The 22,733-nt window shown below is 44.0% G+C and overlaps 1 protein-coding gene across 4 annotated transcripts in view; it reads right to left on the reverse strand.

Annotated features, from left to right (window-relative positions):
• The window catches only part of APLP2 (amyloid beta precursor like protein 2), an 86,853-nt gene that overhangs the window by 16,487 nt on the left and 47,633 nt on the right, over positions 1–22,733 (reverse strand). For 2 of the 4 annotated variants that reach the window (XM_060605240.3, XM_060605239.3), the window contains exons 2-8: positions 21,277–21,450; positions 20,281–20,404; positions 8,185–8,297; positions 6,543–6,739; positions 5,940–6,148; positions 4,392–4,559; positions 1,253–1,383 (exon numbers count right to left, since the gene is read on the reverse strand). In XM_060605240.3, the coding sequence (XP_060461223.1) occupies positions 1,253–1,383; positions 4,392–4,559; positions 5,940–6,148; positions 6,543–6,739; positions 8,185–8,297; positions 20,281–20,404; positions 21,277–21,450 (1,116 nt within the window). The remainder of the gene's footprint in view (positions 1–1,252; positions 1,384–4,391; positions 4,560–5,939; positions 6,149–6,542; positions 6,740–8,184; positions 8,298–20,280; positions 20,405–21,276; positions 21,451–22,733) is intronic. The other 2 variants (XM_060605242.3, XM_060605243.3) reach the window with 1 other exon arrangement.

Here is a 22,733-nt window from a genome sequence, read left to right on the forward strand (position 1 = left end):
AATCGCCTCATGTGATCCCTCACAAGCTCACAGCAGTTTTAGCTCCTTCACAGAATTACTGTCTCAGAAGGTCCTGGACTCCAACCATCAGCAAACGGAGCCTCAATTCCATAACCTCCCCATTCTATAACCCCAGGCAAGTTATTTAAAAGTCTCTGTGCCTTGGGGCGCCTGGGTGGCTCAGTCAGCTGGGCTTCTGACTTTGGCCCAGGTCATGATCTTGCTGGTCCCAAGTTCTAGCCCCACGTCAGGCTCTGTGCTGCCAGCTCAGAGCCTGGACCCTGTTTCAGATTCTGTGTCTCCCTTTCTCTCTCTGCTCCTCTCACACTCTGTCTCTCTCTCTCAAAAATAAATAAACGTTAAAAAAAATTTTTTTTTAAAGTCTCTGTGCCTTAGTCTCCTCACACACATAAAAAAGGGGGTGGGGGGTGCATTTAATACCTACTTCTCAGAACTGTTTGGATAAAGTAGAGTCAACAAACATTTCCAAAAGTACAAGCCTGGCACATGGTAATGTATGAGATTTTAGGTGGTATTCAGACCTAAGAAATTCTTTTCAATTTTCTTTCAGTCTTTCTCAGTAACTAGGAGAAAGCTGCACTGTGGTGCTCATGTTGCTCTAACACTTGTAACTTTTTTAAGAAAGCATCCCGAGGGGCGCCTGGCTGGCTCTGTCAGTGGAGCGTGTGACTCTTGATCTCGAGGTTGTAAATTCAAGCCCCACACCGGGTGTAGAGGTTACTTAAAAATAAAATCTTAAAAAAAAAAGAAAGAAAAAAGAAAGCATCTCAAGACTCAGAGCCTTCAGCAGACAACAGTATCTAAGCTAGAATATACTAATACAGGTTTGCTTTCATCTAATATATTTTTACATTTACCTAGTTCTAAATGGCAAATGATACTAGCTTTCTGTTTACAACAATGATATAAATTTTCCCTCCATAGAAGAAAAAAATTTTTAAAGCCAGTTAATAGCAAAGAAAAATAACAAGAACATAATGGTTACAGGAAGTACTCCGTAGTCTGAACCCAATAAAGCATTCAGAGGCTAATTGTATTATCATGGAGATGGAGATGGGGCAGAGGGGAGGGGCTAGTCACACCCAGAAGGGAGACCTGCTTATACTCTCACACTTCACCTGTCCTAACACAGAGTGACAATCTAGGACGGCGGTGACCCTTTTCTTCCACTATGAAAACCCTACTACCCAGTGCCGAACACCTGTAACAGAAGGGGAGTGCCACGGTTTACCCTGTCCATTCGGTTGCGGTGCCGTATTTCCAGCTGCTCCTTAGCCTTCTGGAAGCGGGCATGTTCGTTATCGTCTGCAGAGGTCTCGAAATACACATCAACATCATTGGTTGGCAGAGGAGTTGGGGGAACTGGAACAAAACAAGAGGGGGTTCCCTTTGGGGGCCAGGCCCAACACTGAAAGTGCACTGTGCCCTAGGAAAGAAATCAAACCCAGGACCTGCAGAACAGACTAGTTTATCTCGCACCACGCTCACGGTACAAGGTGCTCCTGTCTGCCAAGACTCCACTTGGTTAGGGCGCACTGCTCCCCTTTCCTTCTGTGACATTCAGCCACCAGGCCAGTCCGTGCCCCCTTGGTGTCCTTGGCATCTACTTAAGGCTTCAGGGGGAGAAAAGGAAATCACTTCTACATCTTCCCTCAGTTCCTGAAATCTTAGAACCTAAAAACGAATTACTTATTGCTGTCACTGATCGCTTCTGGCCAGAGACAAGGGCAGACATCAGGCCTGCAAAGGCAACTTCCACAAAAGCTCCATTTTGAAAGAAACTTCAGTGCTGCATGCTCTTTGCATATAGACTGGGTAGGCAAAGTCCAAACTGCTCTAGCTATAGTTTTTTTTAGTTTTCAATATGACTGAACAAGTCTTAGCCTTTCATATCAAGGATGAGGGACAACATTAAGTTGCTGTATTTGACAAGGATTCACCACAGAGTGTGAAGACACGCTGGGCTTGCTGGCCTTCCCAGGCCTTCACCCACTAGAGGGGAAACCCATTAGAATACCCTTTCCTCACTGCTCCTCAAGTGGAAGGTCTTACTGACCCCAGGCAAGTGGATATCTGCACAGGGAGCTTAACCCCACAAAGGAAAGGTTTGAGAGGACAAGTTTACCTGCTCAATCCCTAAAGAAATCCCTATGAAAAACTCTTATTAGCCCAGTTCACTCCCAATTTCCCAAGCCAGGGAGGACGGATAGAAAACTTACTTGCACAATTTTCTGTATCATAATATTAGAGCTCAGTGGACAGCAAATACCAAACCCAACAAATTTCAGTTCAGAGACAAAGAAGTTCACCTAATTTCCAGAACTGCATAACTGTAATACGACACTAAAACAACTAAGACAACTGTAGACCTGACAAATGTGACTACAAATCAGCCAGCCACTCCAAAGTTCTTCCGTCAAGGCATTTTTACTTAGCTCTAAACCTAAAAGCTATAACTAAAATCTTGTCAAGAATATTTGGCTCCTACATAAGCTAAAGAGGATCACCACAGCCAATTTTCAGATTAACTAAATTAGAATATACAGCTTCACAAACCACATTCCCCGATACTCAAAAGTTCAGCTGAGAGAATTTCAAAGCACTGAAGTCCATCAGTGCCAATGAGCACGTTGCCATCAGCAACGCACATCTGCGGCTTAAAGGCTTGTGTGTTGGAGACAGTCTTTGGTTCGTATCACTGGGCTAGGTAAAGATTATACAAAACCCAAGCTGCCTCCACCCCCGGGAAGAAAAAGGTAAAGGCATTGCAGCCCAAGAGGTCCGGCTCTGAAGATGCAAGGGCACCCACCCTTCTGTCCCTATGAAAACTGGCTCACAAAACCAGCACATCCGCCCACCTCAGACCCCTTCAGAGGGGAGCACAAACTTGGCCGGTGGCACAGTGATACTTCTGGGCTCTCAGAACACTCAAGCCGGGAACCCCACAAGTACATGAACACAATTTCTCTGTGGCAAGTCCTCCCAACTACACGCATAAGGAAACTACAATTTTGCAGACTGGAAAACCACTAACGCTCTGGGGAAGTGCCACCCCACAGCACCTTACGGCACTATCTGACCCTTTACGGGAACAACTACCTCCCATATTCAGTGAGATCTTTAATGACCCCTGATTCCTCAGGCTTCACCCCCAAATAATGTCTTGTTGCCCCTTATTTTAAGTAATTTTATAAAATAGGAAATACCACAATAATTTCTGTCTCCACATCTTTCCTGAATAAAAGTTTCTGCCATCAAAGTTCCCTCAGGACTCATTCTGTTTCCACATTTCCAATGATTTCTAATAAAAACAGTCTCTCCACAGAGCAGCAGCTGGAGTGGAGGTGCTAAAGCACACCATATAATATTAAGATTTAAAAATCTTTTGGGCGGGGGAGAAAAAAGGAACAGGTTGGTATTTGAATGAAAATCCACCAGAAGCGACAGCCAAAAATCGTAAGAGCAAATACCGGGAACGACCAGCAATTCATTATTCTAACGAGTTCCAGAATCAGAACCAAGAAATGAGTGTCCAGCCTGAGGATCTTCCAAACCCATGGGCTAGCACTGCAAGATAAGAGAAAGAGGGCCTTAGAAAGGAAGGGGGGTAACCACGGAGAAAAGCAAAGCTTCTCCTACCCATGTCTAAGTAAACCCAACTCAGCTGAACCACTGAATTTCCTCCGTGACCAAAGGACACACGAACTAAAATTCTTTCACTTCCTAAAGCTCTGCATGATCCAACATTGCCAAACTATCGGAAAAACAGTTACCACCACTCAGCTGCAGAACTCTCCCCACAGAACGCAGACAGCAAGAGATTTCAGGACTCCGGATTCCCAGGAGTATTCCTGGTGTCCCTAGTGTGAAGAGCAGTGTCCCCCTCAGCCAACATGCACCATGGGGGTGGGCGACAGGGTAGCTCAAGGACGAGAATGGGAGGAAAGAACGGAAACAAGAATGTGCAGAACTCATGGCTGATCTGCTCACCCCTGTGCCTTTCAACTAGACACAGCCAAGGGTAAGGCTGCTGTCCCAAGCAACACAGAAGCCCTCCAGGGGCCCACAGACACAAGGAAGGAAAAGAAAGAACAGGCCCCTGGGCTCTCTGCTGTGCCAGGGAGAGGACACGCCGCCACCACCACCACCAGACCCACGGTGAGCACGGACGTACAAAACTGGGCTCACGACTGCCAACAGGAAAGCAGAGCCTAGGTCTACAAAGCACAGAGATGAGAGGAAAACGACTGACAGCCAACACCTGAGTCGGCAAGGGAGCACGACACAGACGCGGTCACAGGGACGGCCGGGAGAGACAGAACGCCGGACAGGACAGAGCCGCTGCACGAAGCCAGCGTGCCAGGACTTACTCATCGCTTTACACACAGCCATACAATAATCCTCAGACTCAAAATTGTTCCTGTTGCCTCCGCAGCCGCCATATATAAAGCGCACGCACTTTCCCTTGGAGAGGTCGAAGTACCAACGAGGCATCACGGCCCGGCAGGGCCCCGTCATCGCCTCCTGGGAGCAGACAGCTGTGTGAAAACGGTCAGAGCGTCAGCGGGACAGAGGCAGCAGCTTTGATCACACTGCTATGGGTGGGAGGAGGACAGGCCAGGCCACATGCTCAACGACCTGCTGAATGTCAGCGGAGGCCAAGACTGGGCGGACCCCAAGTGCCCTGGTGGACCATCTCACCGACTCAAGCCTGGGCTTCCTGAGGACATAGTCGTTTTTCTGTCCTGATTGTAGTAAAGACACTTAGGAACTGAAAACAGTGTTTTTCACACTGTCTTGAGTCTAGACTGACGGAGAGGAATTCTGTGTCTCACAGCTCTGTGAGCCTCCCACTTCTGAGATATTTGCCTGATTTGTTGATTGTCGTATCAAGGATCAAAGGAGACCAATGTGGGTGAAGAGGCTATTTTACTGGTGATAACCATAGGAAATGCTACTTAAGTGCCTGGATTGCATACATGTACATTTTCACTTTCTTCAAGATGACTCAGAAACTTCTAGACTGTCGGGGTGCCTGGGTGGCTCAGTTGTTTAAGCATCCAACTTCAGCTTAGGTCATGATCTCGCGGTCCGTTGAGTTCGAGCCCCTCGTTGGGCTCTGTGTTGACAGCTCAGAGCCTGGAGCCTGCTTTGGATTGTGTGTCTCCCTCTCTCTCTGTCCCTCCCCCACTCATGCTTTGTCTCTCTCTCTCTCTCGCTCTCTCTCAAAAATAAATAAATGTTAAAAAAAAAAAAAAAAAAAAAACATCTAGACTGTTAAGTGTTTCCCCTACAGGGAGTCCCAAATAATTCTTCAGATCTTAAATGGCATCAGATAGACACTCTCCAGGAGGCTGCATGTAAATGGCTCTAGATGGTCTTTTTTTTTTTTTTCAGTGACAGGATGAAAAAACTGCTAGGCCTGATCCCTCACCAGTAGGTCATTAAAGGCCACCCTCCCAGTCACAGGTATCTTTCTGGTGGACCAACAGGGCAGCATACGGATGGGAACACACACTCAAGAAAAGAACCAAGGAAGTTAATTTCATTGTAGAAGGTCAGGGCTTTAGAAGTACTGAGGAGGGGGCTCCCCTTGGGGAGAGAATGTTGCAGGCTCCATGTGGAAGAATCCTGCCCAAGTGTAAACCATGTATCTTCTCCCTTATCCTCTGGGTCCCTGTTCTCTAGTTCAGTCCTTATAATGCCAACAACAGTTTCTGATTCAATCCTGGGTCCCTCCCTGACCGTGTCAGCAGCCTGGCCACTGAGCGCTAAGATGGCACCACCAGCGGGCTGGAGAGCGGATTTCACGCCAGCGTCCAGGAGTGCCGCCTCTCCCTGTGTGACTTACCTGTGATGAATGCAGTCTAAAATTGTAAGCAAATAATTACCAGATGAATTTTAATACATCAGGTTACCTTTAACGTCGTGAGTAATCTCCTTTTCTGAAACCGTCCCGTCGCTGCTGGGTTCGGTAGGGTTCTCTTCGTTGTAGTCATCGCCTTTAAAGGTGTCGTAGTAGTAATCACGGTCTTCCACCACCTCCTCCCCTTCTTCCTCATCCCCGTCATCCTCATCCACAGCTGCTTCTGTGAAGTCCTCCAAATCTGCTTCGGTAGGAAATTCACTAAAGGTCACAACAGAAAAGGAAGGTTAAGACCAATTCCTGTGTGCAAAGCACAACAATGATTCTCTTCCCTATGCTGAAACACAAAAACAGAGACAGGAAATAAGCTCAACTCACGTTTAGCTGTGCCACTACAGCCCTCAGCCCAGCTACAGCTGGGGAGGAGGAAGGGAGGAGTAAGTGGGCAGGCACTGCACTAGCCTGTAGAAAATACCGTGGCCACAGAATAGGAAGCTGAGAGCCACCGGCAGTCCTTCAATCAGCTAGGGCGACAATGAAAGGCCAGCTGGCTCAATGCCAACACGAACAAGGGAATGACCACTTTATCCAGAAGGGAGGGACCGGCAGCCCACCGCCACCAGCAAAACAATCGCACAGGTGTAGAAGAATTTACCTTTTGTAAATATCATAGTCTTCCTCTTCATCCTCTTCCTCTTCTTCCTCCTCATCCTCCTCCTCTTCTTTTGACACAGTCGATTCAATAGTCTTTGTCTGAGGGCAGCACACATATTCAGTGCCATGAAACTGGTCTACCCCACACGGCAGCAGCATGCCATAGCGATATAAGGTCATCCCCTCAGTCAGACAGGCCTAAAAGAAACCCACAGATCCAACATCAGAACATTAATAAATTTGGTCAAATAGTCCCCCATCACTAGCTTCATCCAAAAGAAACCTCTATCGGCGCCTGGGTGGCTCAGTTGGTTGAGTGTCCAGCTTCAGCTCAGGTCATGATCTTGCTGTCCGTGGGCTCAAGCCTCACGTCAGGCTCTGTGCTGACAGCTCGGAGCCTGGAGCCTGCTTCGGATTCTGTGTCTCCCTCTGTCTCTGACCCTCCCCTGTTCATGTTCTGTCTCTGTCTCAAAAATAAAAATATTATAAAAAATAATAATAAAAAAACAAAAGAAACCCCTATCAAACCACTATGTAAAGCATTCTCTCACAGACACACAAATTTTCTGTCAACAAGTTGTGATGCTATTATTTTAAGAAGATTTACCAATTTTGTTTAACTTGCAATGGAGAATCATCATCTGGGCCAGAAACAACAAAAGCCCACAGTTAGAAAAAAATTAAGGAAAAGGGAGCTCTTCTAGTACTTATCAATGCCGGCTAAAGGCGGTCAGTGATAATTTACATTCCTCACTGTGAGGGCACTGTGTCAGAATCTGACCAAAGAAACTGACTAGAGATCCAACTTAACCACAGAAGACAAGCATAAGAAAGGGTACTTTTCCTCACTGGAAAAATGAAATGGCATCCAATCCTATGAGGATACATGTCAAGACATAGATTTTCTAGAATTGGCTATTTTTACCCTAAGGCCCTAAGGCTTGGGATGGCCTCCTTGGAAATCCCACGGACAGCATCCCTGCTTAACAATCTTTTCAACATCCTTAACTTTAGGAGCTGGATTGTCAACACTGTATTTCTCAATAAAAATATCCTCCCAAATATTTTTATTTAAAAAAAATTTTTTTTTTAATTTTAATGCGTATTTATTTTTGAGAGACAGAGACAGAGTGTGAGTGGGGGAGGTGCAGAGACAGAGGGAGACACAGAATCCAAAGCAGGGTCCAGGCTCTGAGCTGTCAGCAGGGGCTTGAACTCATGAACCACGAGATCATGACCTGAGCCGCAGTCAGACGCTTAACCGACTGAGCCACCCAGGCACCCCTAAAAAAATTTTTTTTAAGTTTGAGAGAGAGAGAGAGACAGCATGTGTGAGTCGGGGAGGGGCAGAGAGAGGGGGGAGAGAGAATCCCAAGCTGGCTCCACACTGTCCACGCAGAGCCTGAAGCGGGGCTTGAACTCATGAACCATGAGATCATGATCTGAGCCAAAACCAAAAGTCAAAGGCTTAACCATCTGAGCCACCCAGGTGCCCCCAAATATTTTTAACTTAGAAGGTACAAGTAACTGCAAACTTTGAAGAGGGAAAATAAAAGCAATTTAAAATCATGAGGAGGTTTGGAAGAAAATGTTACTTTCTTTCTCTCTTAACAAGGAAAACAACACATGATCCATTCTTTTACCTCTTTAACTACAGTGTGCCAATGCTGGTGATTCTCGCACACCTCCATCCGCTCTTTGTGGAAAAACTGGCACTTTTCTGGAACGAGTAGAACATCACTTACGAATTCACCCACTGGAAAAGAGAAAGCATTGTTATAAGCAAACCTGATCATGATTTGAGGTAGAAAGGACCCTCGCTGCAGATCAGGGCAGCTACACAGTCAGGTGTGCACAGGAGCAGTCTCTAATTTATGTAAGTTGATGTGCCTCTCTCATCTTCAAAGGTCAGCTGGATGTTACAGCTCCAGGTAAAGCAGCTACAAGAGCTCAACATCCTGTTCAGGTCATGATGCCTGGCACTTTCCTCACTCTTCCTGGACTCCAATCCCTTACAGTCCAATTGCAGGGCTATCAGAATACAGGAGGGGTGGAACAGGAATGGGAATTCCCCCCCACCCCCCAATTCCATGATCTCAAAAGCACACAGATACTCCCCACGACCTTTGAGTTCACATTAATTAATATTCCTAGCCTCCTACATCCCTATTTCTGCCCACATTATTTCTAACAACAATATCCCCAAGAAACTAAGACCAGGTGTTCCTTTGAAGTATAGACGAATCTTACTTTGGTCCTTTTGTGTACCTAAAAACATGTAGCTCTAAGACAAAGCACCACTGATTCAGGGAAGACTCATCGATAGAAGGGAATGGGTGCCTTTGCGATCCAAAACTCTGGCAGATGCTACTTTAAGCGGGTGACCAGCTTAACATCACCAACAGTGACAAGCTGATATATGTGATGTCCTAAGAAGAAAATCTCACTGGGGCACCTGGGTGGCTCAGTCGGTGGAGTGTCCAACTCTTGACTTTGGCTCAGGTCGTTGTCTCACGGTTCTTGTGTTTGAGCCCCACATCAGGTCTGCACTGACAGTGCATACCCTGCTTGGGATTCTCGGTCTCCCCCCCTTCTCTGCCCTTCCCTTGCTCACGTTCTCTCTCTCTCTCTCTCTCTCTCTCTCAAAAATAAACAAACATTACAAAAAAAGAAAGGGGCGCCTGAGTGGCTTGGTCGGTTAAGCGTCTGACTTCAGCTCAGGTCATGATCTCACGGTCCGTGAGTTCAAGCCCCGCGTCGGGCTCTGTGCTGACAGCTCGGAGCCTGGAGCCTGTTTCAGATTCTGTGTCTCCCTCTCTCTCTGCCCCTCCCCTGTTCATGCTCTGTCTCTGTCTCAAAAATAAATAAACATTAAAAAAAAAAAAATATATCACTACACAGTCTTTCTGCCAAAAATATGTTATTTGAATCTAATCATGATAAAACAGTAAGACAAATTCAAATTCAGGGATATATTTAAACAAATGGCCTAAACTAAAAAAATACCATTGTTGTGAAAGATTTAAAAAAAAAAGTTGATTGGGGAACTGTTGCAGACCAAATGTAATAGTTCAATCCTTTTTAAAGGAAAGCTATAAAGGACACTATTTGGATAGTTAGAGAGAAACTGCCCAAAGTGTGATTACTGTATCGTAGTTATGTTAGAGAATGTCCTTGCTCTTAGGAGAAACAAGCTGAATATTTAGAAGTAAATTTTCACAATGTCCCAACTTACTTTCAAAGGGTGTAATAACAACAATAAAAGATACGTAAGATGCACACACACACACAGAGTGAGAGAAGACAAAAGCAGAGAACCCAGGTAAAGAGTACAGAAGTATTCATGGTTACATTTTTTTTCTATAGGTCTAAAACTTTTCAAAAATAAAAAGCTGTGAGGAAAATATACATAGTTGTTTAAAAAACAGATGATCTTTTAGAAATACACACTGAAATATTTACAGGAAAAAAAAATATTATCTGTGATGTGTTTCCAAATAATCAAGAGTAGGTGGGTGGGATTGTCCACAGACAACGTAAAAGGGGCTCATGAACTAATGATTGCTGCATAGCTGGCCAATGGGTACATAAGGGTTAACAGTATTATTTTTCTCTTTTGGGCATGTTTGTACATTCCATAATAAAAAGTTAAAAATTCATGTATCTCTGGGGCGCCTGGCTGGCTTAGTCAGTACAGCATGTGATGACTCTTGATTTCAAGCCCCACGTGGGGCATAGAGCTAAAATTAAAAAAAAAAAAAATTCATATATCACGGGAGCATCACCCAGAGATTCTAATTCAGTAGGTCTAAGGTAGGATTCAGTAATTTTCATTGAACAAGCATTCCAGGAGATTCTGATGCATCACCAATATGCTCCATACAGGGTCTAAGTGGAGGAAAACAAAGAGAGGGAGAGAGGTGTGTGCTTAGTTCAGGAAGAGATGTAGTAAGTGGAGGCAAGGGAAAGGAAGCAGGCAGGCTAACCTCTGAGATTCTCTTTTCTTTTTTCTTTTTTTAAAGAAGGAAGCATAGAATATGAAAGTAATCTGGCCTGAGAAAGGTCGTAGGGCTTTGACCTTAATGCAAAGTCTGTGTAGACCCCCCCCAAGCTCATCATCATGGCCTGGTTCTCCAGGACCCCTCAGCCTCGGGCCTCAGTCTATGGGCACTGTACAAGTCAATCCTTCCGTGACCCATGTGACAAGTGGAAGGAGTCCTTAATCTACTTTAAGGGGGAAGATGTGCTGTGACATTACGCTGGGGCAGTAAAAACAGCCTCCCCACTTCAGAACTTTACACAGGGTAGTGACGTTTCACACCACTATTAGTACAGGGAATTTGGAAGCCAATTTCCTCATGCAGGAACACAAAGTAAGTTAGACATAGTGTTGCCTTGAGGCCCTAAAGGCTAGAGCTAGAACATGTACACTTTTTCCATCAACTAGACACAATGCTTAAAAAATCCCAAATCCTCATGATAAATGAGGATGTGCCTCTACTAGAAGAAACAATCCTGATATTCAACCAAGTAGAAATTACTTAAACCCTGACACCCAACCACCAACTCATATTGTATTAATGTGATTATGCTGTATTGACTAGGCAATTTTATACTTAGTTTATGACAAAAAGCAACAAAAGAGTGTATTAATGAACAGTGTGTATAGGGTTAAATGCCAGGGTTCTATTTCAGCACCATCATTATCAGCAGAATGGTTTTAGGCATAAAGAAGGTTAACTTACTTATTAACCTTTCCGTGCCTCGATTTCCTTATCCTGTGTGATGATAAATGACATAATATAATACAACACCTGAAAAGCTTAGAGCTGATTCTGGTACACAGTAAGCACTAAGCAGTATGCAAGTGTGCTATTTCTAATTACTGATGGTAATGTTGGTGAGTCTTGAGCTGAGTAACTAGTTTTATATAAAGCAAACTATATATACAACCACAGTTATCATACAGAAATCTACAATTTGTTAAAACATCAATTTTATGTTTACAATTGCAACATCAGAAAAACATTTAAAACAGCAATTTTAGAGGCACCTAGGTGGCTCAGTCAATTAAGGGCCAAACTCTTGATTTGGCTCAGGGCATGATTCACAGTTCATGGGTTCAAGCCCCATGTCCGGCTCTGTGCTGAGAGCGTGCAGTCTGCCTGGGACTCTCTCTCGCTCTCTCTTCTCTCTTTCCCCCTGCCCCTTATCCTCAGCTCGTGCTCTTTCTCTCTCTCAAAATAAGTATTTTTTTTTAAACCCAGCAATTTTATTACTATATATCTAGTCTACAGAGGTAATAAACAAACCGGGTTTTTAAAAAATACAGTGGGGGGCACCTGGGTGGCTCAGTGGGTTGAGCATCAATCTTTGTCATGACCTCATGGTTCGTAGGCCTGAGTCCCACATCAGGCTCACTGCTGTCAGCCTGTCAGCACAAAGCCCACTTTGGATCCTCTGTCCCTCTCTCTCTGCCCCTCCCCCGCTGGCACTCCCCTAAAAATAAATAAATATTTTAAAAATCAATAAAAAACAGTGGAAAAAATACTAACAGAAATAAACATACAGTGGAATACTATATATTGAGTTAAAATGAATGAAATCTACTTGGATCACACATTAGATACACCCCAAAATGATGTAAAGTAAAAGCAAGTTGTAAAAGTGATGTCAGGTACAGAATGATACCATTTATGTAAGCTTAAAAACACAAAAACAAATGGTTTATAGAAACATCTGTATACAGCAAAAGTATAAAAACATGTGTGAGACAGAGGGAAGCCGGGGATGGGTGGGTGGGTGAAACAGGGGATGGGGATTAACAGCACACTTATCATGATGAGCACTGAGTCAGGTACAGAAGTGCTGAGTCACTACACTGTACACCTGAAACCAATATAACATTGCATGTTACCTACACTGGAATTAAAATTTAAAAATTAATGAGAAAGAAAAGTAGCTACTGAAACTTGGGTTCTTTCCCCCAAAAACAAAAGCATGCGTGAGAATAATACATGCCAACAAGTGGGTAGTGGCCACCTTGAGAACAAGGGAGGGAGTGAGGGAGGGCAAGAGGGAGGAAAAGGGAAGAAAGGATGGGGCTTTGAAACATTTACTCCCTCTATGACAAAATAAGGTGCGGATGAAGCAGACCTGGCAAGCTGTTGAAGAACTTAAGTCAGGATGATGAGTACTGAGTCACCATCATATTTTACCTTTTCAGTATCCTTCAAACGCTGTATTTCAGAAAGAAGTTTAAAATCAAAACTTCTAAAATGTCAGTAATTCAATAATTAACTCCATGCTACACAGTAAAATTAAATGCTACCAACCCTTAGCTATCCCATGACTGACTCGATCTGTCTGACCTCTGAAAACCAGAAGAGAATTAACACCACTGAAATTGGACCAGGAACTAAAACGTAAAAATAAAACAAAACAAAAGAATACTCTTTAACAACTGCAATTCCAACAACACACTCTAAGGAAATAATTAAGCAAGTAAAACAAAGATATTCATTGCTGTGTTGCTAATATCAAACACTGAAACTAACTTAGATGCCCATCAATCAGGAATTAAATGATGGCAGTTACATACAACGGAATACCATCAGGTCACAGGAAATACGGTTTACGTTTATATTTAACATGGAAAAACTTCCATAGTGGTTAAATAATTTTAAAAAGAAAGAAAGAAAGAAACATACTCCATATCCCTAACATTCCTCCTTCACCCTGGTTAACTCCTTAAGGGTAAGTCTATACAAATATAGGCAAAGAACCATACAGATATGTTGATATATCTCCATAAGAACAGCACATAATAGATGTTTAAATCTAAATATTAAAAAAAAAATTCAAAAAACAAGGCAGCATATGTAGTATGACCTCTTTTAGGAAGAAAAAAATGCATTTAAAAATACACATATTTCTGTATGTGTCCAAAGAAAAAAGTCTTGTCTATATACACCAAAATGTTAATCATGGTGTAGAAACTGGAAATTATTTTTGCTTCCCCCACGTTCTTTTATTGGAAAATAAACTTATTAAGCATGTAAACTAAAGAGGAACACATTTCGATCCCAACATTTGTTTTCTGGCATTTTCACTATTACTTTTTTTTTGCCTTTGCTACATTTATCAGAAGCTTCTAAGAAAAAAAAAAAAAAACTGACTTAGGCAGATCAATATTACTGTTTTATAGACAAACACTGAAAATGGTTTGGTCTCAGTTTAGAATTTTACCGAAGTTTGTTAACAATCTTCAATTTAGTCAGTTAGGTTGTAATAGATAATGGCCACAATTTCGCAAGTCACGGGACACAGAAGGTTATAGAGTTTTCGCTATTTAAAAAGCTGAGGAATGAATATGGCAATTTAACAAAACCTAAACCTACAGGATTTCACTTAAGCTGCATTTATGATCTATCTTCAACCCCCATCCATTCCCTAGGATTGTTTCTTTTCCATATCACGTCCATCCATCAAGGCCATGATAGCCATCAGGTTTTAGAGCTCTTCCAGAGTTACTGAAATTCCTTTCAAAAATAACAAAGGTTGTTATTCCCTACTTGGGGAAGCCCTCAGCAGCACCAACACTCACACACAGTTTTTAAAAACCTACTGCGAAAGTACTCTACAGCTGCGAACAGCTGGAAGACCGTTTCAGTTATGGGGCTCATGGAAGTGGTAACCAGGTGGGAGAAGATAGCCTTCTGTCATGAGAGGGAGCCCAGAGAATCAACCTGACCACCCACTGCAATTTCCCGTGAGGTATAGCAGCCATCCCTAGATGTCCCTGAGGTCAATAGGGCTCTGATATTAAAGACCCAAGATAATTCTCGCAAGCGAAAACACACAAGGGTCCATGCTGGGAACAGGGCAAACGTGAATTCAAAGGTAGAAGCTGCCTTGCAAGCAGACACCTGCAATGGGCAAGTGAGAGACCATGGTGCACCATTGCTGAAGATGGCCCCCAAAGCCTCTGAGAATGAGAACTGTCTTTGGCAGTGCTCACATCACAGTAACGCTCTGTCCAGATCTCCATCCAAAAATAACCCAAAACAAAAACAGTCACGGGCTTACAAAGCCCTCTTCTCTTGGTGTAGAAGCCAGCCTACAGATAAATGTCAGAGATGACTAACACCTTCCCCCAAAATACCAGCAGTTTCACTTCTTCACACATCACCAACTCTGTCCTACTTGGAACATCCTATCTACGTACCTACCTACCTACCCACCCACCTAAAATGTTAGAGATAAACAGGAGTCGATTAGTAGTAACCTATGATATAAGGTCATTTTGAAGAGAGAGAAGACTGAACTGACACAGCAGGTTCAAAGTCACACTGATGGGTGGTTAAGTATCAGAAGAGGGCAGAGCTGAGTGACATGAACACAGACGCGGGTGGGCAGTGCGACACCAGGTGATGCAACCACTACTTAGCAACCTGAATTCATTCTCAAGCTGCTTTCCAAGCATGGTAATCAGGACACATCCCTCTTCCCTCAACCGAGCAAAAACAATGACAGACAAAACTGGTGCCTGAGGACACAGGTAAGGACGATAGAATATCCAAGCCAATTAACACAGGCAACCCAACCACTATAGACAAATCCTGTTCCCAGTTTCCATTTCCACACCTTCTGGTCTATCTACCTGCGATTTAGGTTTACTAGGCAGTACTATGTTGTTTTTCTTAAGTAAGCTCTGTGCCCAATGTGGGGCTTGAGCCCACAACTCTGAGGTCAACAGTTGCATGCTCCACTGATGGAGCTGACCAGGCGCCCCATTAGGCAATATTATCTTAAAGGGGGGGGTCCTAGGGCTGAGGCTAACCATACTACTACATCACTTTACTCCAACATGTGGTATTCATCTTAACACATACAAAGGCAGCTACTGTAGTTACTTCTGGTGAATAAAATGCACAGAACTCTTACTTTTAACTGTATCCATTTTTAGTACAGTTTGTACGTTAAAAGAATTGTGTGTGGTTGTATAACTCACTGAATATACTATAAATCATTAAACTGTATACTTTTAAATGGGTGAATTACACAGAGTATGAATTATATCTCAACAAACTCGTTCAAAAAAAAAAAAAAAAAAAAAAAAGTACGGGCACTTGGGTGGCTCAGTCAGTTAAACACCCAGCTCTTGGTTTCAACTCAGGTTATACTCTCCCAGTTTGTGTGATAAGCCCCAAGTTGGGCTTCATGCTGACAGTGCACAGCCTGCTTGGGATTCTCTGTCTCTCTCCCTCTCAAATAAACTTTAAAGGCTTAAAAAGTTAAACTTAAATTACAAAAGCAGAGGTTGGGGCACCTGAGTGACACAGTTGCTTGAGCGTCTGACTCTTGATTTTGGCTCAGGTCATGATCTTAGGGTCAAGGGATCAGGCCCCGTGTTGGGCTCTGCACTCAGCATGAAGCCTGCTTGAGATTTTCTCTCTTCCTCTTCCCATTTGCTCCTCTCTCCCACTCTCTCTTTCTCCCTCTCTAAAATAAAAAAAATTTAGGGGTGCCTGGGTGGCTCAGTCGGTTGAGCGTCTGACTTCGTTCAGCTCAGGTCATGATCTCGCGGTGAGTTCGAGCCCCACGTCGGGCTCTGTGCTGACAGCTCAGAGCCTGGAGCCTGCTTCAGATTCTGTGTCTCCCTCTCTCTCTCTGCCCCTCCCCCACTCATACTCTGCCTCTCTCTCTGTCAAAAATAAATGAACGTTACAAAAATTTAAATAAATTTAAAAAGTGGAGACTGATCATTTACAGAAGATACTGAGTAAGTAAATATAGTGAGGATAATGGAACTGAAGACATCAGTATGAGCTAATGTTTTTAATATACACATGTAGCTATAGAAATATATGTTTATGTGTGCATGTACTCATATATACATGCATGTATTTTTTTAAGTTTTATTTATTTGAGAGAGACACAGACAGTGCAAGTGGGAGAAGGACGGGGCGGGCGTGGGGGAGGGAGAAAGAGAATACCAAGAAGACTTTGAGCTCAAACTGTGACCTGAGCCAAAACCAAGAGTCGGATGCTTAACTGACTGAACCACCTAGGCACCCCAACGTGTGTTTCTTGGCTCTGTCCGAGTGGGCCTAGAAGCAACAACATCCCAGACCAGTAAGTACACATAATGCCCAGACTTGGTTTCTAAACACCATTCTCCACTGAAAGAAACCAGGGCTTCCTGGAGAAATGGCAGATTCCAGGGGTAGAGTCAGGAAAACACAGGATCAGCCTAGAGCATCTTTTTGTCAAATCTGGACAAGTGCTTAAGGAAATAAGTGAATGCCAACACCATCTTAGCCAGGGGATAAATGTTATCATGGGTAATGGAACTGACATCGTGCAACTCCTAATGTTATGCTGCAAGAAGAATACATGTACGGTAGTCCCCTCAAAAATGTGTAAATCAAAAGGTCATAAGACAAACCCGAATTGCAAGGCATTTCCACAAAGTAATTTGTACTCTTTAAAAAAGTCAAGGTCACGAAAGACGAGAAGAGACTAAATACAATGTGTGATCTTGAATCAGATCCCGGTATTATTGGAACAAAAGGTGAAATCTGAACAGGGTCTACAGATTAGATTTGGATCAATAATAGTTTCCCAATTTTGATGATGTGATCATATAGAAGAATGTCCTTGTTTCTAAAAAATCTATATTGAAGTACTAAGAGATAAAAAGACACCAACTTATGGGGCGCCTAGGTGGCTCAGTCGGTTAAGCGTCCGACTTCAGCTCAGGTCATGATCTCACACTCCGTGGGTTCGAGCCCCGCGTCGGGCTCTGCGCCGATGGCTCAGAGCCCGGAGCCTGCTTCCAATTCTGTGTCTCCCTCTCTCTCTGCCCCCCCCCTCCCCCCATTCATGCTCTGTCTCTCTCTGTCTCAAAAATAAATAAACGTTAAAAAAAAAAAAAAAAAGACACCAACTTAAATGATTCAAAACACAAAAACTCAGTAATGGGGGGGGGGGGTAAGGGTTGGGGGTACTGTGGGAGTGAATAAGGTTAATTTTACCATATTAGTCAAATGGTACAGGTGGAAAATCTGAAATCTGAGGAAAGAGTGTACAGGAACTCTTTGTACTATTTTTCTAACCATTTTGTAAACTTAAAACTATTTTAAAACTACCTTTTTTTTGTTTATTTTTTTGAGAGAAGGGGGGTGAGGCAGGGAGCATGGTCTCTGTGCGGACAGCAGACAGCCCGATGTGGGGCTTGAGCTGTGAGATCACGGCCTGAGCTGAAGTTAGACACTTAACCACTTGAGCGACCCAGGTGCCCCTAAATTATTTTTAATTTTAAAAGGCAAAAGCAACTCTAAAAGACTATCACCAAAATGCTTTCTAAGGAGTCTATGGAAGGGCGCGTGGGTGGCTCAGTCGGTTAAGCATCTGATTCTTGATTTTGGCTCAGGTCATGATTTCACGGTTTTGTGGGTTTGAGCCCCACATTGGGCTCTGTGCTGGCAGCAGGAAGCCTGCTTGGGATTCTCTGTGTCCCTTGCTCTCTACCCCTCCCCCACTCATGCTCTCTTCCTCTCCCTTTCTTTCTCAAAAACAAACTTTTTTTTTTTTTAAAGTGCATCCTATGTTCTAGACATTGTCACGGTACTGGAGGACAGAGAAGACTAAATAAAGCAGGGTCCGTGGTTTCACTGTGCTTACAGCGAAGTTGGAGAAAGATACAGAAACAGATCGTCACTGGACAGGGTGATGGATGCAACGGCAACACTGGGAGAATTTCAGAAATCTGCATGTCTGGAGAGAAAACATAACCATGAGGAAAAGATTTCTTTAAGGGAAGCAGCCTCTGAAATAAGTCTTGAAGGAAGAACTCCCCTAGCAGGGGAAGTAGAGGAAAGGCATTCCAACAATGAGACCCGGACGGTGGGTGGCCAGGAGCTGCAAGATGTCAATGTTGTTGGGTGGCTCACAGAGCAGACAAGAGGGAAGGCCAAAGCAAGAGCCACATTATGGAGTTTTTACACTAAGCAGGGCAGCTTAATGAAACCTTAGTTTTTACGTGAGGAAGAGCTACTACGGGCTTTGATGTGCGGGAAAGACAACTCGATCTTCATTTTAGGTCAGAGGGCAGCAGACCAGACAACAGAACTGAGAAGCATACGAGGCTGTTGTCCCAGTCCAGGCGGCAAAGGATGAACGGCTGAACTAGCACAGCAGGAATCAGAAGGAAGAAAAGGATTATAAGCTAGATGTGTCCCGACCTTCAAGTAGCAGCACCCCGAGTGTCTCAGTAATATTTTCACAGCACTTCAAGGCCAAAAGAATACCCAAAGCTAGGTAGCTGGGTCCAACAACATAGTAAGTCCTCGTGTCCTAACCCCTTAGCGCATGCCGGACGCTGCACGACTCTTCCAATGTTACAATCGACTGGACACCATCACCCTCGTCTCTTCTTCCCAGGTTATTCTGCTGTGATGCTGGCTCTTTAACACAGGAACCCCTGAGACAACGCTCTATAAAGATAGGAGGTCACTGAAAGGAATGGACTGACAGGATGTTGATACTGTAAATACCTCCAGTTCATGGGATGTCTGAAAGAGGTCTCCTTTGAAAAACCAAAACTATCCCACAATGCTCCACACTGTGTGAGTCTGCTGCAACGCCCTGGGGTGCCTCAGTGCACAGTTTGGGAACCACAGACTGAAGTCATATTGAAGGGGTAAGAATGAGGCTTGGAAAACTGACTGGATGTAGGGAGATAAAGGTCTCCCAGGTCTCAACTCAGAGTTCTGGGTAAGGACTGGAGCCAGCAAGTCATAAAGACACGTAGCAAGGGGAAGACCAGGCTGCAAAGTCTTCAGGGGTAATGGTGCAAAAGGAAGAAACAAATGCAAGTACTGCCTACCTACTGACTACAAATATTCAAAACTACACTCTTGCTTCATTTAGTTCCAGGGTTTGACAGGCAGCGAATGAAACCTCATACCCAGAGATCTCGGGGCCAAATGGATTGGAAGAACATCTCTCAGCTACACCACGCACAAGGCTTCCAGGCCTCACCCCACTGCATGACGCTGCACTGTAAAGTAAATGGTGTCCAGCACCCGCAATGCCCCCCCTTTCTCCCTACTGGATACTTGACAACAGTAATTGCCGCATAAACACGGTCACTAAGGTGCCAACTCCTCCTTTGGTTGATTTGGATACATGTGAGAATGTATCAACACCAACACTAAGTCAGAAACACCTGTAGCAGTCATGGCCCTTCAGAAAGGCAGGGGTGCATAGACAGCTAGGGGTCGCGTCTCTCAGAGACTACCACAAGTCCGGCCTGCCTAGCAATACAGGATCTTAGGACCTTGCAAAATATGTACAGGAGGAACAGAAGATTCCATCCCTTGGGCTGTTCAGTACCACTCACTGCTATGATTACACAGCAGGAGTTTCAAGCACTCACTGCAAGGCAAAGCTGGGAGGCCCTGAAGGCAGCACTCTCAGTGCCATGCAAAAGGCTCATCCTTAAAAGACTGAGGGTGCCCATGGTGAGGGAGGTAATAACCATCAAAGACAAGTCAACCATCAACACTAGAAGGCAATAAATATTCAAAAAAGAAGTCCCCCAATACATTCCTGTAGCCCTCAGCTTCTTAACAGGTGTAGCTATTTCACTGTGAGGCAAGAGAAAATCAAATTTAAAAATGAGCAACCTCTACTTCCCAAGAAGCAACCATGATCATCTAAAGGACACTCACCAAGACACTTGAAAGGTATCACGATGTGACTCTTGCACTGCTTTTTGTCCCTCCGGCACCAATTGTCAACACTGACCGGCTCATTTGCTTCCATCACATTTGTGATCTGTAGCTCTGGATACATCTGCAAGGGAAAAGAAAACACACAATAAATTGACTTTATCCATAATAAATGGACATTCATTTGCAAGTAAGGGTGTCTGCTACTCAGCGTCATCATTATCCTGTATAAATCTAAGCCTCCACTCCTGCTGCCCCTGGTTCTAACTGAAGAACTCAGCAAGTCAAAAGATACTGTAACTATTAGTTTTCTTTTGACAGGTAGATTTCTGATCACTTCTAATGCATTCTCTTTAAAAAAAAAAAAAAAAAAAAGTCATCTTTATTTAAGGACATACAAAAGCAGCAAGCTTTCAAGCCCAAAATAAATCGATGAGGTATCAAGCCCATTTGTAGGACGCATGTAAAGAGCTGAGAAGAAAAACATTTAAAGGGCAAGTCCATGGAAAGGTCTGTTGATGAGATTATAGAGTAATACTTCAATGCTGGCTCTCTGTGCTAGTCCTGGCAAGAAGTTAAAGCATCTCATAGCCCCTTCTAGGTCAAGTTCTGACTCAAGTCAGACCTGAGATTATCATTTACAATACTGGTGGCTTTCTATGAGCAAGTGGAGAGCACAAGATACACACATTTGACTTCACGTCCTCCCACACTGCAAGTGAGAAGCAAGAGAGCCGGGCTTTACTTGTACGGGACCTGCCCAGCTTCTGCACTGTTCCCTCCTCAAGGAACCAAGAGCTCACAGCACACACAGGCAGAGCCTCTGACAAGCCTCAGTCGTGTCGTATATATTCAGAAAGAAAACGCCTGGTGTTCCATCATTGGCAATGTGATCTTAGGTCAAAAAGCAGAATGACAGAGTATCTATTTCTAAGGTAAGCAGTTTCAAGCATGACCCAGAAAAGAGCAGTTTTCACATTCTGGCACCACTCTTACCTCCTGACAGTACTGAAGAACTTCTTCTTTTGTTCCAAAGCAGCTCTTGGTGCCTGTTGGGTCAGGTTCCCATTTCCCAGTCTGAATGTTCACATGCATATTTAACTTCCCACAAAACATTGCAATCTGAGGCTCGGCGACAGCAAATCCTGTTCCGGCGTTGGCTGCAAGAGCCTGCCAAAAGGGAAAACATCCAGGTTTACTCCAAAACAGCTGACACAAAGGTAGAGTCATCCCATGGTTTGTGACAGTAGAACTGATCTTTTAAAACTTCATTATTTACTATTTTTATCTTCATAAACAAAGCCCTTCCCCAGGAGTTAGGCCAGAAAAAACAATCATTGTTGGACTTACATGATCAAAGCAAAATGTCAATGGAAAAAAATCTAACCCTCACTCCCCATCTGAGTACTTCGGAACTTGGGAACCTATAATCCAGCTGAAGACTGCTCTAATAGAAGCACACGTCTCACTTTTCATCCCTTAACAGATTAAACCACTATAGTAAAGGCTAAAGTTCCAGTAATTCACTCACACAACAAAATTTTGTTGAGCAGCTACTATCTTGCAAAGCAACGTGCTAAATGCCTAGGACACAAGAGTGAGCAAAAACTTATGGTCCCTGCTCTCATGGGACTTACAGTTTAGTGCAAGAGTCCATACTCACACATACAAAAGTGTGATCACACTCCTAGATGTTGCACCAAGGGAAAGAACACAGTGCCAAACAGCATACAGAAAGGGAATTTAACTGAGGCTTGGGTATGGAGGTGGTCAGGGAAGTCTCCTGAAGACGGCAGCACTTCAGAGCATCATGTGGTGGGAACATAGACTGGAGGCAGACAGCAGTGAGAGAAGGGAGGAGAGGCATAAGGAGGCAAGGCTAGACAGTGTACACACCAAGAAAGGACTTCCATCTTTATCCTGAGGTGCTGAGAGTTTTTGTTTTGGTTTTTTTTGCTTTCTTTCTTTTTCTTTTTTTCTTTTTTTAATTTTTTAGCATTTATTTACAATTGAGAGACAGAGACAGAGCATGAGCATGGGAGAGACCGAGAGACGGAGAGACACAGAATCTGAAGCAGCTCCAGGCTCTGAGCTGTCAACACAGAGCCCGATGCGGGGCTCAAACTCACAAACCGAGAGATCATGACCTGAGCTGAAGTCGGACACTTAACCAACTGAGCCAACCAGGTGCCCCTGCTTTCTTTATTTTGAGAGAGAGAGAGCAGGAGTGACCATGAGCAGGGATTAGACACAGAGAGAGGGAGACAGAGAATCCCAAGCGGGCTCTGCGCTGTTAGCACAGAGCTTGATGTGAGGCTCTAAATCATAAACCATGAGATCGTGACCCGAGCCAAAACCCGAGAGTTGGATGCTTAACCGACTGAGCCATCCAGGTGCCCCGAGATGCTGAGATGTTTCAAGCACAAAGTTAATACCGTCAGAACGGAGCTGTG

The sequence above is a fragment of the Panthera onca genome, chromosome D1 (genome assembly GCF_046562875.1).
Source record: "Panthera onca isolate mPanOnc1 chromosome D1, mPanOnc1 haplotype 2, whole genome shotgun sequence".
Lineage (NCBI taxonomy): Eukaryota > Metazoa > Chordata > Mammalia > Carnivora > Felidae > Panthera > Panthera onca.